The sequence below is a fragment of the Podarcis raffonei genome, chromosome 6, assembly GCF_027172205.1.
Source record: "Podarcis raffonei isolate rPodRaf1 chromosome 6, rPodRaf1.pri, whole genome shotgun sequence".
NCBI classification, from domain to species: Eukaryota; Metazoa; Chordata; class Lepidosauria; order Squamata; family Lacertidae; genus Podarcis; species Podarcis raffonei.
The window spans coordinates 38409502-38428023 of NC_070607.1; the positions used below are offsets into that span (position 1 = coordinate 38409502).

An 18522-nucleotide genomic window follows, 5' to 3' on the forward strand; every position below is an offset into this window, starting at 1 on the left:
GTTTTAAATTTTCAAGAGCACTGCCCACAGAACTCTGCTTTTTGAGACTTTTGAGGGACCATTCTGAAGGTATTTAAGAGCCAGGTGTTGATAGCTGATAGCCAGGACCCAAAGGTAATCAGAATCCATGGGCAACCAGAGAGGAGAGTTGGAGAAAACGTTAGGAGTCAAGACCAAGAAGTAATCAGGATTGGAGAGCAAACCAGAAGGCAGGAGTAGAGAACGAGTCAAGATATGAATGAGCCTCCTGGGTGTGCACACAACACCTTTGTGCAAGGGAATGAACAACTCAGGAAATCTTCTATTAGCTATAGTCGTCTGTTTCATCCAGAGACAAACCATGGTTAACAGCTTCAGAACATGCCAGGATTTTAGCTATGATTTGGCTTAATATCCTGTTTTAATTCCTCAGTATGGATGAAACAGGAAACTGCAGTTAACTGAAGTCTTCCTGTCTTTTTTGCTGGCTCACATGAAGGGAGCAGCAAAGAAGCTGGGTAAGAGCACAAAAGGCTCATTCCTATCTCCGTTTATTAAGCAACTACAATTGTCCAAACACAATTTCTCTGATGGAGAGACCCGGTGTTTGGATACTTAACTTAGCATAATCTAAGATAGCAGCCAAAAAACAATAGGAGAGTGTTTGGGTGATCACATGTTGACTTAAGAAACTGCCAAACAAACCAGGAAGTCTCCAATTAACTAGTTTTTTTCTGTTTTGTCCAAACTTAGAGACAAGGGTTAACATCTTTGGAGCAGGTCAACAATATTAAGCTGTTTGAAGATAGTTTAATGTCATATATTAGATAACGAAGTTAGTGGTTTATGGAAGCAATTGTCACTGTTAACCAGTTAATCTCTGTGGTGCTCTGCATTCTATCTTCCTGCTACTACAGATTAAAATGGTTACTTTTTTTGGCAATTCAGCGGTTAAGAGCGTCACACATTCAACATGATTATGCTTCTAGATTTCAACAGATTTGACAAGGATAATGAATTTAGGTTGCAATGCAATGTGTTGTTGTTTTTCTAAAGTGTTGAGTGAGAGACTTTATTGAACAGAATTCTAAAACAGGTAAAACATTGTGAAATATGCAACTAACACTCATTTACCTTATTTTATTCCCTTCATCTTGGTTACAAACGGGCAGGAGGTCCATTAGAACCTTGTAGAAATACCTCAGAGTGAAATCAATGCCCATCACAGCAACCGAATGGCCTGAAGACTTTTGTGAACTACAACAATAAAGAGGGGTGGAAAGGTATTGAGAGACATGTTATCAAAAAAACAACCAAAACATTTTATATTTTATAGTGGTCATGGACATGTCAAATGAAAAGCAGACTATGGATTCTGAATCAGGGAGGAATCAGCCTGCTCCATGAGCTCATAAACCATGATACAGTGGTGCCTCGCAAGACGAAATTAATTCGTTCCGCAAGTTTTTTCTTCTTGCGAGTTTTTCGTCTTGCGAACCACGGTTTCCCATAGGAATGCATTGAAAATCAATCAATGCGTTCCTATGGAAACCGCCTTCAGACCAGGTCCAGGGACAGTCTGTCCCCCAACCTCTTCTGAAGGCTGGGGGGGGGGACAAGGGCTTTTCTTCCCACCGCCAGCCTTCAGAAGGCTGTTCTGAAGGCTGGCGGTGGGAAGAAAAGCCCTTCTCCCCACCTCCCGCAAGCTCCGGGCTTTTAAAATGCTGGGGGTCGGCAGCGAAGGCTTCGCTGCCGCCCGCCAGCATTTTAAGATCGCCCGGGACAGCGGAGACGTCCAGGACCTCTTCTGAAGGCCGGCGGTGGGCGAAAGTCTTTGCTCCCCCCCGCCTGCCTTCAAAAGCCGTCCCGCTATCCCGGGAAGGCAGGCGGTCGGGAGCAAAGACTTTTCATGCATCCAGCTGCAAGAAAACAAACAGCCAAACAAAAACACACATAAGGACCTCTTCTGAAGGCCGGCGGTGGGCGAAAGTCTTTGCTCCCGACCGCCAGCATTTTAAAAGAGGTCCCCGGAGATTTCCCTATGGGCTTTCTTCTTGCGAAGCAAGCCCATAGGGAAATTCGTCTGACGAAGCACCTCGAAAAACGGAAAACTCTTTCTTCTTGCGAGTTTTCCGTCTTGCGAGGCATTCGTCTTGCGGGGTACCACTGTAATGGCCTCTCACTAGATCACAGAGACAACCAATTCCCCCCTCAGAGTTAGGTAAAATACTTAACAGAAAGAGCAACCAACATACATATCTCAGGTAAACACACATGTGGTGGTAAACCATTTTACTCTATGAAATACCACAATTTTCAATGGGCAAAAACAGTAGGGAAGTAGTACATTTGTAGTTGATGCAATTAAGGGTCAGGTCTCTTTTTTTTGCCCACTTCCTTCTAATTTTGACAGAAAACAATATCAGATATGAGAAAGCCATGAGGAACTTGATTAAGTTTCTCGAGAATTGTGAACTTGAATCTCATTGGTCCATACCTCACTTTTTAAAAAAGACTTTAGCAAATTAAAATTTTGCACCTCCTATCACTTCCATCCTACATTATGCTTGGACAGCGTAAGAGCAGCGTAATAAATGACCAAAAGTAAAGCTTGACACCATTTTCATTGTGATGTTCAGCACCTTAACAAATCATACTGTTGAGTTCCACATTCATAAAGCTGGATTAAGATTCCTGCGAATCATGACTAATGTAACTCAGAATCTTCCATATCATTGATAAATATAAATATAAAAGTAGATAAAATGCAAGTCAAGTAAGTTGGCAAGTAAGCTGATATGTCTCTTAATGGAACTTTCTAGAAGATTCTGATTGTTGAACTGAATGAATGTATGCATATGTTTAAAACACTTCCGCTCTTACTGGACAAGGAGTTACGAAAGCGAGCCAGGTGCAATTAACTTAATGAAAATTCTTGTGAGAATGGGCCATGCCTAAATGTTAACAGAGGAAGCACAATTTTGTATCTATCTGGCAGCTAAGTCCAGTAACACTAAAAATTTGAACCATTTGTATTCTTTGGCAGCATACAATGAACTGGAGAATTTCAGCATTCTTTGCATCTGAAAGTCACACACCAATTGTTTATAACATGTTGTTTTGCTTCAAAATATGATCTGTACCGAAACATTCTCCTTACGAAAGCACAGCGGAGCCACTACATTAAAGTACCAAGGACACATAGGAATCAGTCATAATTTTTTTGTCTTTTTAAAAATATCAGTGCTGGTTTTCATTAAAATACAGCAGTGCTAGATCAACTTTTTAAAAATCCTGAATGGTAAACAAAAAACCAACAACAAATCCCTTGGCTCATCACAGGCCTGCAGGTCCCCTGAAGCATTACAGAAGCTACAGAAATACTTCTGCCTTCTGTGGATAGATGCTGTTTAAAGGATCAAATTCCTTTCAGCTTCTGGGGAACTGCGTGGCCTTCAGACCTTCTGCTTATTAAAATTCTTCACAGCTTTTCACTTATCCTTCCATCATGAGAAAGGGAATATGAATTCCCTGTAAAGATGTTAAAATTCCAAGAAGCTGAAAGGTCATTCCCCCCCCCCATTAGAGTTTTCTTCTAATTCCCATTTGAAAGGTTTGGGTTTAAAATGAATATGGACACAGCGTGACCCACCATCTAGGTCAGAAAACTTGGACTTCAGCCTAAAATAAATCAGCTTACATTGAAGTGTTCCGACTTAACTGCTTTGTGGATAAATTACGTTTTCTGAAAAGACCTTTTTATTTATTTTTTCTTGTGGTAGAAAAATTGTATGATTAATAAGGGCTGGGATGCAATAGTTACTTCATCGTTTATTGTTAAAAATCCATGAAATTAGCCCCTTTACTGCAAACTAATCCTTTCAGAAAGTATAATTTACCCACAAACCAGTTAAGTCGGAACACTTCAACGTAAGCAGGTTTCATGCTATAGTGTAAACTTGGGTGTAATACTGTGCACCAAATGATCTGGCCCTGAATGAAACCAAGTAGCCTTTGAAATGGATAATAGAGCCGCACGGCAAAATTAGTATGGAGAGAAGCAGCTTGTCGATGGACAAACATTTCTCCCAAAGGGACCACTCCATCTGCGACCTCTTGATCTTTGTGTTAAGCATAAACCTCTAGATGAGGCACGCCGGGAATATGAAATTCATATCCACGGGGGATTTGTTACACTGCCAGCTGAATATACATTTCGGTTTCTTGGCCCTCTGTTGGTTGCAAAGATTCCCACCTGTTTAGGCACAACCAGCACCTTCCTGGATTTGGTAGGCACACCATCCTATGCTAACTGTGCTGCTGTTCATTCCAGCCAGCTTTCAAAAAACAGTTATGGGAACACTCCAGCATGGGGCCAGGATGGACAGAATAAGACCTAAAGATCCTGGAGAATCAAGATCACAGGCTAGTCTTCTCAGTTTCTTCCCTCTTCAGCGGTACCCACTGCCCAAGTGACAGAACTACAATTATAACCCATCTTTCCTCCATGGAACTCAAGGTGGCATGTGTGGTTCTCCACCCCCATTTTACCTTCTCAATAACCCTGTGAGCTTAAGCTTTAGGGCAACTGTTACTGTCTGCACTTTGTGTGCGACATTTACTTCCAATCTCATTATTTACTCTCTCGCCCCCCTGTTCTACAATCACATGGATACATATCTGCCAGCTGATGATCACACTCCATGCATCTGATGAAGTGGTCTCCAACCCATGAAAGTTTATGCCACAAATAATGTGTTGGGTTTTTAAGGTGCCACTCCTAGGAGGTTAAACTAGGGTTGAAATAAGTTTTTTAATGTAATTTTTGTTGAGTTCCAGAGCAAACACCAAAAGAATATACAGAACAAAACCATACTGTATTCAGAAGTCAAAACAGGATGAGAAATAGTGACTGGTCCAAGGTGACCCAGGGAGTTAAGTGGGGATCAGTCCAGTCTGAGATTCTAACCAAGATGCCAAACTGGCTCTCCCATTATCCCTTTCCATGTGACAAATGGGGGAGGGGAGAGAGAGAAATGGGTCTCAAATTCTAGCCCACAATCAGATCTACTTCCCAGTAGTCTGAGAACTACTGACCAGCCACATGTAGTGCAAGTCCTGTAACTTCCCAGCAGAAATGCATAATGCGAACCATAATTTCAAATAAGAAACAAACATTGTGCCAAGCACCTCCACCACTCCTTAAAAAACCCTGATTGTGTGGAACCGCCCTAGGTTAATTCAGTGCATCTTTTAGCATTCCACTACCTGAATTAAATTCTGCCAATCTGCCCTCTCATTCTCTTCATCCAATGTGTCAATTATTCTGTTTTTCAATATTACCCCCACCCCAACAATGAGGAAGTGCCCCCCCTTTTTAATGGACGCTGGGGAATCTTACATTATCAGAACAAAAACCCTCTAACACAAGAAAAATAAAATTTTGAGGACAGCCAACATTAGCTGGGCGCAATCATGATAATTTAAACTGGAGACGGTATGGTTATTTGGTATGTGTTGTGTATGTTAAAGCTTAAAAGATGCAGAAGTAGTAAGAGCCGCTGTGAATAAATGATAACATCTTGCCCATATGTGGAAGTCTGCTGATACCCCTATTTTGCTCCTCAGCTCAAGACTACATATTGTTGCCTTAGCAACTGACACATCAAAGGGCCATAAAACACAGTCTCCGAGAGCCTATACTGGCATATTTTTCACAATAATATTTAGAAGGTGGGGGGGGGAGACCATCTCCTTGTTCTCAGACATCTGGTACCATTTTCCCACCTGTACTATATATTTTGTTTTGTTTGTTTATGTACGTATTTATAATCCACACTTTTATGAAAAACATTTCAAGGGGGAGTACAATATATGAAAATAAATTCAGTAAAAGCTTCAAGATATCCTTTTGAGCTCCATGCAATCCCTTTTTGTTTTAACAACCCTCAGGAATCATCTGCAAACATGGCCACCTTACTGCTGCCCCCTAAGTCCATATCATTTGTGAACACATGAATTTGATCCTTGATATTTTTTACACTCTTTCCAGTGGGAGAGTTGTCCATTTATTCCTATTCTCTGCTTCCTGTTTCTGAACCAGTTACTGATTCATAAGCAGGGGTGCCAAATTGAATAAAATATTGGGAGGGAGAGGTGAGGTAAGCCCCGCCCAGCATAATCAGTCACAAGACGTGGCACACACATACCATAGCTGTCAGCCTTCCCTTTTTTTCCGGGAAATTCCCTTATCCAGCGCCATTTCCCGCAGCTTCCCACTGCTATCCAGGATTGTTAGATATCCCGTAGACTGTCTCTGGGATAAGTGAGGCTGCTGATCCCTTATTTTCAAGGCTGCTGAACCCTATTTTCAAATCTGAAAGTTGACAGCTATGACACATACACAACATTTGAATGGCAATACCCATCAACTTTGTGGGGGCCGCCCCCCTCAAATAATTTATGGGGGGGGGGGACTTCAGTCCTTAGGAGTTGGCTCCTATGTTCATAAGAGGATCTTCCCTCTTATTTCTAGGTTAGTGAGACAGGGCTTACCCTCGCACAAGCAATCCTGGATCTGCTTCAGCAAGATTATTCGCCTACATGCTTGGTAATTCAATGTTTAATAATGCTTTCCACAGCTTTCTCAGAACAGCCATTAAAAGCTAACCAACCTGTAATTATCCAGATCCTCCTTAGATCCCTTAAAAATGTTACTTTGCCCACTTTCCTATCCTCAGGTATGGAGACTGATTTTAGGCTCAAGTTACACAGCTTTGTTAGAAGATCAGCAGTTTCACATGTGAGTTCTTAAATAATTCTTGGGTAAAATTTCATGGCTGCATGAGGCTCTCCCTGACCAAAGTGTAACTCTCTGCCTACAATAACACACTAGCCTGTCACCAACTGCTGCAATATGGCACCCTAACCACATGGAAGAAGCATCCATGCCATAGAAGTAGCAACTAATCTATTGGATAGGGGATGGGGAATGCAAACTTGCGCACACAACCTCTGTGCACCTTAACAAGTCTATAAACACAAAATTAACTAAATAGCTAGGTAAAAATAAAATGAAAACACACCACACTGACACCAAGCTTCCACTGCCTCTTCTACTATTATCTAGCTTCATCACCTCTTGCATTATATAGACTTGCTATACAAAAACTAAAGCGTTCAAAAAGTCTAATAGCCCATGTTTTCAGATGCCACCAAAATACACTCTGCATGGTTTAGTTCCCTTGAACTAGAGCTTGGATACATAGCTACTCCTCCAGGAAGTTGAATCTGAGGAGATTCTTACATAAAATATTAGCCAGGTTTAATTGTGGCTCAAGGACGTTGGTCACTACCAAAAACAAATCTACCTTGAAGAATGAACCGTATGACTGATGGTAACCACATAACCAGCTCCTCCAACATCTAAGTAGGGCCCAGTGAAAGTAATTAATCCCGGATTTGCCACAGCATGGAGGTACCTAAGAGAAAGGAAAATAAGCATATTTAAAGTAATAAAATAACTCTGCATGGCAACAATGAATGCTGGGGTGGGGGGTGGGGAGTTTGCAAAACACATGGAACCTGAATTTTGCTAAAAAACACACACACCTGAACTATGTGCAAAGTGAATTTAGCTTGCTTATGCTTTTGGGAGCCAATGTGCCTAAACTATATCAACATTTTTTTAAAGAGTAATTTCTAGTTACTGTTTTTTTAAAAAAGGTTTTGCATGTGTACGTTGATTATACTTGAGAATGATAGGAAATAAATTCCAGAAATAAAATAAATGCAACGGGTGATTATGTTATTGTTTCAGAGATTTGCCCTTGATGAACTTCTGCACTCAAAACATGAAGGGTATTTGCTGTTTAAATAAACCTTTCTGGAGGTATCTGCAGCTTTTACTTCCTGTGATATTTCTTGCTGCTGCAGGGACAGCCCCTTCGGGCCTGCTGCTTGGTTGTGAAATATACTGTAGGACTTATCCAGCTAATTAAAACAAGGTTACTGTAACAAGCTTCTTAAGACAGACTCTTGTTGGGGAGGGGGAGAATGCAAACATTTGAGATGTAGAATAACAGGATAGCTGGAAAATGGTTATCTTATTTCTCCTGTATTTTGCTCACTGAGCAGATTTAAAAGAGAGCGAGAGGAAAACCGCGCCAGTAGACTTGACAGAAGTGATTGACAGTGTGAATAGCTTGAGGGGGAAACCCTGCATTTGGTATATAAACTAGTTTCTTGGTTGATTTGCAACCCCCACCTGGATGGCTTATTTCAACAGAGCATATGGAATGTAACACACTCAGGAGTTCCCTCATGTTTATTATCACATTTACTGTGTACACAAAACATTTTCTTAAACCATGCTTGTGCATAATTAATAGACTACTGTTAAAACTAGCATAATCTTATGTGTGGAATTAGAGCATAAGACATCTCCAGAACCGGGGAGGGAGGGGGGATTGCTGTATACAAGAGTGAGATTCAAGATTGCCACAAGAATATGAAATTCATAATGAGAACCTCACGAGATAAGCTTGGAAGGGATTTTATGAGGAAGGTGGATTTTAGTAACCATATGCAGATGCGTTCATTATTCATTGCTGCACAGAAAGGCAAGAAAAAGAAGCTATCTTGGAAAACGCAAGCATCCAGTGCAATATCCACTACAGATTTAAAATACTGAATTCATCACTGTGTACTATTTCACTAGAGAAGAATTCTGCTTGTTTAGTCCACAAAGACTTTTTACGAATCCAGCACAAAATATTCTCTCTCACACATACAAAATTATCAACCTAGAAGTCTTCCTTAAACCTTTCATAATGGGATCCTAAAACTCACCATTGTCTCCTAGTGGGATCAAATGCTTTGTCCATGAGGGAACCAGGATAAATTCTGAGCACCCCATTGGGCGTTGCTATGTAACGGCGGACAATGTAACTGTTCAAGCTACTCATTTCCATTTGTGTCATCCATTCATCTGTGACGTGACTGGTAGCCATTACTTCATTTCTGACAGAGAACTGCAAAACAAAGGCAGACCTAGCAGGGTTCTTTTAAGACTTGCCTGAAAAGATAATAAGCTGCTTGCAGGGTTTCCTAAAGACTCATCGGAGATAATCTAAACCCAATTACCTCTTTAAAATCTTCTCACACCAGATGGACACAGCAAATTTCAAGAAATGAAAAAACAAATATACTAAGGAAATGCTTAGCATTTTTGTATTTTATGTTTTACTCTGGGTAGATCTAAATACTGTCCCCAGCTTTATATTCCATGCTCCCAAATACAAAGAGTGTTCTCCGTTCCTGGTGTTGTAACACTGATCTGATAACACCCACGTGATCCAACAAACCTTTATATTGTTTATTTTACTTGAGGACTCTTAAAATGGTTACACAGCATTATCTCACTATCTTTGGGAATCTACTTTTGAGTCCAAGTAGCGCTGTGTGTGTGTGTGTGTGTGTGTGTGTGTGTGTGTGTATTAACTCAGTTAACATTATTCTTTCCAGCCCGGGAAAGAATCATTCTTACTCCTCATGTGCCAAGTTAATTCACTCCTTGTGTTGCTAAGTACAAAGTACTCCTGGCACTGAGGAAAGTGCAAAAATTGCAACCAAACCATCTATTTGATCTAGCAGAAAACCAAGGGATGCAGCCAAGGACTCCACCAGAGAAAGCAAAAACCCAGATGCTTCTTGAAAATCTGGAGCCAAGGAAACTCAAATAAATGTTTCAGCAAGACTTATCACGGTAACAGAAGAAGGTAAAAAGCCAAAAACGGAGGACATTTGAAGCAACGTACTTTCAGACCCGGGTTGGCAATGAGGCGTGTGTTATCGCTAAGATATGCCGTGTAGTGCTCCACCATCCTCTTAGTCTCAGGCTGGCTCAGATGCTCGTATGGAGAAGAGAAGCTACCAGCAGACAGCATTACCGTAGGGCTTTCTGGAAAGGCAACATACATGCAATATACACAACATCAGAATATATCCCTGAAACCCAGCCATATGAAAACTCAGTGGTGCTGTTGCTAGTAACATACTGGAGCAACCCAACCCAAGATGAAAACGCCAAAATAATCCAAGAGATGCTTTTCAAACATCAGTGTTGCTACGTACGTGGCCACCAGGGGGTACTGTTGCAGCAACAGTACACTACTGAAGCTTTTCCTTCTTCCCTTTCCTCAATTGTAAAGGAAGGGAAGGAGCTTTAAATGTAGGAGAGAAACACCTGTTGTGCTTGAAGGATGTCATAGGGAAACGGGACTTCTAGCAGCTACTAGAGGCAGGTCTTAGTGCCTGGGACCTCAAGGGGTACAGGAAAGGATGAGAAAGACTTGGGTCTGCTGTTTTGGGGCACCCAGCAACTAGTTCCGTTTGGGGTGTCCACATCTGTCAGTCCATATGGACTTCCCAGAGTCTCCACCCACAGCAAGACAGCGGTGGGTAGCCAGCCGCCTGCGTGTACATGAGTCAGCCTGAATACAGATTGCAGCCCAATGGTGTATAAGCAATGTCTGCCCTGGTGTATCTATTCTGGAGTGAAAGCAGGCTTCCCAGACCACCTCAGGCAGCTGTCAAGGTTGCACACGCCACCTGAAGACCGTAGTTTGCCTTGTTGTTGTTGTTTAGTCGTGTCCGACTCTTCGTGACCCCATGGACCAGAGCACGCCAGGCACTCCTGTCTTCCACTGCCTCCCACGGTTTGGTCAAACTCATGCTGGTAGCTTCGAGAACACTGTCCAACCATCTCCATCCATAGTTCTTCAGGCACTCTTTCCACTAAATCTAAATCCTTAAACCTGTTCCTCACTTCTACTGTATATTCATAAGGGATTTGATTTAGATTGTATCTTACCGGCCCTGTGGTTTTTCCTACTTTCTTCAGTTTAAGCTTGAATTTTGCTATAAGAAGCAAATTTTGCTATAAGTAGCTTGCCTAGGCTGAGAAAATTTGTGTGAAGGGGTTCTTAGGCACTTAACAATGTTAGTTTTGCATTGAACACGCTTGAGTTAATATGACCGGATGGAAAATATGAATTAAAACTGTTCAGGATTCTTTTTCTCACATTTTTTTCAATCAGCCGAGTGAAATTTATTCCTAGATCTTTAAATAAGCAGCAGCAGCAACAGCAACAACAACGATAAAACTACTTTTGCTAATAGTTTTTAAACAAGAGTCTTAACTTCTTCCTTCCTTGGAGGTATTTAGGCAGAGGTTGGACGGCCATCTGTCATGGATGCTTTACAGCTGAGATTCCTGCATTGTAGAGGGTTGGACTAAATGACCCTTAGGATCCCTTCCAACTCTTCTATTCTACAATTCTATAACTTGATATCAAGAAGCTTACAAGACTGCCTACTTTCACTTGGTCTAGTCTTATTCAAAAGATGGCAGGGGAAGAAGGTCATTCCTCAGAGGGCACAATGTGATAGAAGCTTTATGGGGCATATTCATTTTTAGGAGACAACATATACGGAAGTGAAAAGCTGTTTCCACAAGGAACTGGGTCTGAACACTAATGTCAAAATAAATTGTCAAAAGTATTTTGCATAAAAATAATTGTTTATCCTCTCTCCAAGTTCCATTTTTCTATTGCAATATAACCTGGGGCAAATTTCTAAAATGAATGTGCTTTATTTTAATACACAAAATTTTAAAGGTATTTTTCAGAAAAGAAAAAAAAAGATGCTCCACTGCATTCAGAAGTTTTACACAGTTCTTATAGTCTCTGAACTCACCAATTAAAAATATTTCAAAGTATATTCTCACCAGAGTTCTAACTTCTGGCTTCTTTCAGAGGGATTGATGGTATTAAATATTTATAGCTCGGAATAAAATCTGCATAATTCCAAAGTCAACAGGATACAGCATGACTGGCAAGAACTTCAATGTTTTCACGTTATTGCTAATGATTTATTTGACAGCGAGGAGAATCAAGCTCAGCTTTGAAAAACTGTAACAACACTACCCATACCCAACCTTTCTGACGAAAGGTAAATTATGCAGCTACCTGGTTCTGGTATACTTATTTCATGAGGGTTTCGTTTTTTTTAATGAAGCTGACAATCTCAAGACACGTCACTTTGTAGCATTTAACCACAGTGCTGACTGGCCCATTAGATTTGGAGAATGCGGAGAGCAGCTGAAAGAAAGCAACACGCCGCAGCAGTAGCAGCAAGGGCAGACATGCAGACTTTCACTCTATTATTATCCTTTAAGAGTACCAAAGCCTTTGCTGGGCTGAGACAGGCAACCCCACTGAAAACAGAGGGTATCATGAGTTATCAGACAGCAAAGCTGGAAGGGTGAAACACAATTAGAAAGACAGGAAGCTGTTGTATACTGAATCATACCAGTGGCTCCACAAAGTTTCAGGCAGAGTAGATGCCAGGAACTAAACCTGAGACCTTCTGCATGCGAAACATGATGAGATTTCCCTTCTAAGCTTTAGGTCAGCTAAATAGGAGGGTGCTCCAGAGCTTGGTCAGATGAGCACAGAGACTGGGGCCCTTGTTCTCCTAGTTGTGCTATGGAACCACATAGTTCCCTGGAGTTTTAACTATCAGCCTTTGGAGGCTTTTGCACTGCTCTCTGTGGGCTGGGATTAGTCCCCAGGACTTGGGACACAAAGCCAATAATTCCTTTGGATTTTCATACACCCGAAAATGGGTATTTTGAAATCTTTCACTGAACATACAATCTCCAAGACAAAAAAGAAAACAGTTGCAAGAGTTCAGCTTCTCCTTATCTAACATATGAAATGGACATCTTAGATGCTATTTATATAAATAACGATTGGATAAGGATCAAACCGGGTTTTCCCGACTGGTGATTTGATAATGTATAACTATTTCAGCTTATAGCAATGGATTGGTGAATGGATGGATTTCAGAAAATAAACGCTTTACCTAAGGTTGCAAGTTGTTTGAAATGCAGGCAAGCATTGGGCTGGCCCAAGAGATCTAGTCGATGGTAAAGCAGCTTGCTACTGGGTACGGTGTTGAGATTTTTAAGTTGTCTAACAGGTATTTCTGGCTGTATCACAACAATACACAAAATGAATGATGTATCTTGAACCTAAAATAAAAACAACCACAAGATCGTCAAAGTTAATAAGGAAAGCATTTGTATTAAAATAAAATAAGAATCATTAAAATTAAATCAAATTCGGACAAGTTAGATCATTAGAGCACATCGCCTTGTGGAAGGCAATTAATAATAACATTTTAGAAGAGTACTTCTCAATGTGCGACTATTGAGACATGCAAAAAAAAATATTTAGGTTAGTTGCTCAGCATCTAAATATTTTCTTGTTTCTTAAAACAACAACAACCCAGAATGGCTATGTCAGGGAACTGCCATCTGAGACGCAGGAGGTGAAAGGGCTCACGGAGGGTGAGAGAGACCATTCAGCTGAGGAGGGGACCAGCAGGGGGAGAAGTGGAGTTCCAAGGGAAAGTGAGTCGGAGGGAGGGCTCAGAGACACTTCAAGCGAGAACAGTGGGGAGGTTTCAGGACCTCCTGTAGTGACACCCACTCCTCGCCGGAAACTGTCACGCCGAGAGTCCAGAAGATGCGTTTCCGTTAAGGAGCTTTTATGCTGGAAGAAGTTCCGCAAACGCTCACTGTCCGATTCAACGAGCGACTGATGGAGCCATGCTTAAGGAGCTCCGTCAGAGACAGAGGTTTGTGGACTTAGCCAAACTCTGAGGGACTAGGATTTTACGCACAAGCAGCTCACCATCCCATCACAGCAATCGGACAGTCCCTGAAAGCAGCTTGTGCAGAGAGGCATCATGAGCAACCCAGCCGGAGCCGGGGGAGCAGGAGGAGCTGGAGAGGGTCCAAGCCTGGAAGAAAGGTACAGGGTGTTGGAGCTCCAGCTAGCGCTGCAAACGGCGAGGCTAGAGGAAAGGAGGGCGCAGGATGCAGAAAAGACAAAAGGCGCCCCACTAGCAAGAAAGATGCCAGGATTGGTGCAGAAGTTTGGGGGGGACCCCAGGAACTATCAAGCCTTTAGGACAGAGATGCAGTATGCTCTCGAGCTGCAGTTTAACGACTTTCCCGACGAGGCATCAGAGAGTGGTCTCCTTTGGGTCAGCACATTGCCTGGAACACTGCAGAGAGGGAAAGGTGCCAGAAGGGGCAAAAGCCTTTCTAGCAGGGACGGAAGTGGCAGACAAAGGGAAGGTGCCCAAACAATACGCTGACCTGAGCAAGGTCTTCAGCGAAAGGGAAGCAGATAAACTACCACCGCATAGAGACTTTGACTGCCAAATTAACCTGGTCCCTGGGGCCCAGCTCCCCGTGGGCAAGCTGTACGCCATGTCAGACAGGGAAATGCAGGAGTTAAGGGAGTTTATTGATAAAAACCTGAAGAGGGGCTTCATCAGAGAGTCCAGAGCGGTGGGGGGGAGCCCAGTGTTTTTTGTGGACAAAAAAAACACGGATAAACCCAGGCTTGTAGTGGACTACCGGCGGCTAAATGCCGTGTCAGAACCAGTGACTTTCCCCATGCCCAGGATTGATGACATTTTGACCAGGGTGAGGAAGGGAAAGATATTCACGAAACTGGACCTGAGAGGGGCATACAACCTGATACGAATAAAGAAAGGGGATGAATGGAAAACCACCATGTTCACCCCTTTGGGGGCTTTTGAATATCTCGTTATGCCATTCGGATTGCAATCAGGCTCCGCCTGTTTTCAATCGCTCATGAACCATGTCCTGGGACCTTTGCTCTACAAGAATTGCGTGGCCTTCCTCGATGACGTGCTGATATATTCAGAGAATGAGGAGCAGCATGTAAAGGATGTCAGGGAAGTGCTGAGCCAGCTGCAAGCAAACCAGCTGTGGGTGAAATTGGAGAAGTGTCAGTTTCACACCAAGGAGGTGGAATTCCTGGGGTACCGCTTATCAGACAAGGGATTAGCCATGGATCCAGGCAAGGTCCAGGCGGTGCTGGAATGGAAGACACCGAAAACGAAAAAGGATGTGCAAAGGTTCTTAGGGTTTGGGAACTTTTACCGTAAATTCATCAAGAACTTTGCCCACTTAACGGCTCCCATCACGGACTGTCTAAGCAGCAAGAAGAAATTCGTTTGGACGGCGGAGGCGGAGCAAGCATTTGAGGAATTGAAAAGGGCATTCGCTTCGGAAGAACAGCTCCTGCATGTGGATTTACAAAAACCCATGAGAGTGGAAACTGATGCCTCAGACCGGGCGGTGGGGGCGGTGCTGCTTCAGCCAGGGAGCAATAAGTCGGAATGGAGACCGTGTGCCTTCTTTTCGCGTAAGCTGAACAAATCCGAGAGGAACTACACCGTATATGACCGAGAACTACTCGCCATTCACGAAGCGTTCCGGAGATGGAGACACTTACTAATTGGCGCACAGCATAAGGTGCAAGTGTGTACGGACCACAAGAATTTGGAGTATTGGAGAACGGCACGAGTGCTCAACCAACGACAAGTGAGATGGGCCCAGGAGTTCTCCAAATTCCATTTTGAAATCTGCTATGTGCCAGGTCCAGAAAACATCAGAGCGGACGCTCTCTCTCGCAAACCTGAATATTTGGAGGGGGAGGGAGCGCCTGAAGAGAGACATATTATCCCAGAGGACCACTGGGTGTGTGGGGCGGCCTGGGTGGGGCAAAGAGAACTGGTAGAGGGAACGGTAAATGATGAATACGCCCAGGATAAGCTCAGAGGTTTAAGGAGAGAGGGAGAAGACCCCGGAGGTTTTGAAGAAAGAAACGGGGCATTGTATTACAAAGGGGCACTATATATACCCGAAGGGGAATTGAGGGGGAGAGTACTCAAACAGCTGCACGACAATCCCACAGCGGGGCATTTTGGGCAACACAAGACCATGTGGTTGGTGACCAGGGAGTTTTGGTGGCCCAAGGTGAGGGAGGATGTACGGGAGTATGTGAGAAGGTGTGACCAATGCCAGAGAGCCAAAGGAGAAAGGCGGGCACCAGCGGGGTTATTAGAACCGTTACCCACACCAGAACGACCGTGGGAGGCGGTATCGATAGATTTTATGACTGATCTGCCTAAATCCCAGGGGAAAACCGCCATACTAGTTGTAGTAGACCTGTTAACTAAGATGGGTCACTTTGTAGCTTGCTCACATGCAGTCACGGCGGAAGAGACAGCGAAATTGTTTGTAGAACATATTTTTAGGCTGCATGGCGCCCCCTTGAGGGTGGTCTCCGACAGAGGGAAACAGTTCACGTCCAGATTCTGGAGGAAACTTATGAGCTTGTTGCACGTAGAGGTCAACTTTTCGACTGCCAGGCACCCTGAGACCAATGGGCAGGCGGAGAGGGCAAACGGTATCCTCCAACAATACCTGAGGTGTTATGTCAATGACAGAGAGAACGATTGGGTCGAAAAGTTGGCGCTAGCGGAATTTGCTTACAATAATGCAGAGAATGTGTCCACCGGGATGAGCCCCTTTTTGGCTAATTATGGGTGCCACCCCAGGGCGTTTCCAGGGGGAGGAGGGGAGAGATGGAGTGTCCCGGCCGCTGAACATTTTGTAGAAGAAATGGAAGCGATCCATCGTCAACTCCAACTCAACTTAGAAAGGGCCAAAGAAGAATATAAGAGGCAGGCAGACAAGAGCAGAAGGGAAGGTGAAACCATTAGGGTGGGGAGTCAGGTCTGGCTATCAACCCAAGGGTTGCCGTTCAAGGGGGGTTGCAAGAAATTGAGACCCAAAAGATTGGGACCATTTGAGGTCATCCAACAGGTCAACCCAGTGGCTTTCAGACTCCGGTTACCGAACCACATGAAACTGCACCCAGTATTCCACAGGTCATTACTGTCACCATATAGGGGGGAAGGTGAAGGGGTATCCACACGGGGGCCAGCCATAGAAGAAAGGGAAAGCAGCAACCATGTGGCGGAAATCATCGACTCCAGGTGGAAGGGTAATCAGGTGGAGTATTTGGTCGCGTGGGAAGGGGAACCGGAGTCGGAAGACACCTGGGTGACGGCAGAGGAGGTCCGTGACGAGATCTTGATCGAAACGTTCCACCAAAGGTTCCCCAGGAAACCTCAGCCAGTAGCGAGGTTCCGGAGGGAGTACTTTGGCACCACCGACGATGAGGAGGAACTGGAAGGATTCAGGGAATCGGAGTTGGAAGGAGGAACAGACTCCGATGAGGAGGAGTACTTGGAAACCGGAAACAGCAAGAGGTGGAGGGAAGTGTTCGAAACTTCGGAAGATGAGGGAGGTTCCTTCAGGGGTTTTGCTCCCTCGCCTCCCGCAGAGGAGGGGAGGGAAGGGGGTGAAGGGGGCCCTGGAGGGGAGGTGGATGTCAGGGAACTGCCATCTGAGACGCAGGAGGTGAAAGGGCTCACGGAGGGTGAGAGAGACCATTCAGCTGAGGAGGGGACCAGCAGGGGGAGAAGTGGAGTTCCAAGGGAAAGTGAGTCGGAGGGAGGGCTCAGAGACACTTCAAGCGAGAACAGTGGGGAGGTTTCAGGACCTCCTGTAGTGACACCCACTCCTCGCCGGAAACTGTCACGCCGAGAGTCCAGAAGACGCGTTTCCGTTAAGGAGCTTTTATGCTGGAAGAAGTTCCGCAAACGCCCACTGTCCGATTCAACGAGCGACTGATGGAGCCATGCTTAAGGAGCTCCGTCAGAGACAGAGGTTTGTGGACTTAGCCAAACTCTGAGGGACTAGGATTTTACGCACAAGCAGCTCACCATCCCATCACAGGCTATGACAAAGAAGTAGTACAGGCACAATTCAGTAGTTTAATGATGTGAACTACTGAGGGAAAACTACACAGCTCTGAGTTCACAAAGGTAGCCCCAGGAAGTCAGCAGTTATAGATCTGCCCCAAAAGATAATTCTGTACACTGTGTATGAGCATATAATCAATTTTTTTCTCTCTTGTCCTCACCATGGAGGCTGACAAGTTGTCAAAGCCACTCTGTGCTGCAACATGGAAAACTGTGCTGCAACTTGGAAGAGGCACAGGACACAAAACACCAAATAAATATTGCTTCTGTTGTCTTAACTGCTTGCTATCGTGTTGATTCAAAATGAAATATTTTCAAAGCTGCAGCTAACTGTGTTACATAATATTCATAAGATAATTGTTTTTCTAATTTTATGCATTTTCTAAAGATTACCATGCTACTGAATCATAGGAAAAGTAGAATCTAAGTGCAAGGTAGTCCTTGGGTAATATTATTTCTCAATATTGCAAAAAGAGTATCAAGGGACATTCATACATAATACTGTACTTAGCCATCTTAGGTAATGGCCAGGGATAGTCAAACAATGTTAGGTGACCCAAGATTGAAGAATACTGTGCCAAATGATGAATATGTATAACCTCTTAAAAGTTTCTCAGAGCCAGCTTTGGAGACTGCAAGCTTAAACATATTTACTAGGGACAAAGCCCCAGTGAACACAATAACAGTAAATCATGGCTTGCTTAGATTGGCTGAGATCTGAGATGGAGGTACCTACACATATTGCTGGACACTGAAGAAAAC

The 18522-nt window shown here is 43.6% G+C and overlaps 1 protein-coding gene across 1 annotated transcript in view; it reads right to left on the reverse strand.

Moving 5' to 3' along the window:
• CACHD1 (cache domain containing 1) overlaps window positions 1–18522 on the reverse strand; it is a 138794-nt gene that overhangs the window by 17082 nt on the left and 103190 nt on the right. The window contains exons 13-17 of the mRNA XM_053392171.1: window positions 12907–13075; window positions 9798–9940; window positions 8830–9011; window positions 7350–7460; window positions 1114–1236 (exon numbers count right to left, since the gene is read on the reverse strand). Of these exons, the coding sequence (XP_053248146.1) occupies window positions 1114–1236; window positions 7350–7460; window positions 8830–9011; window positions 9798–9940; window positions 12907–13075 (728 nt within the window). The remainder of the gene's footprint in view (window positions 1–1113; window positions 1237–7349; window positions 7461–8829; window positions 9012–9797; window positions 9941–12906; window positions 13076–18522) is intronic.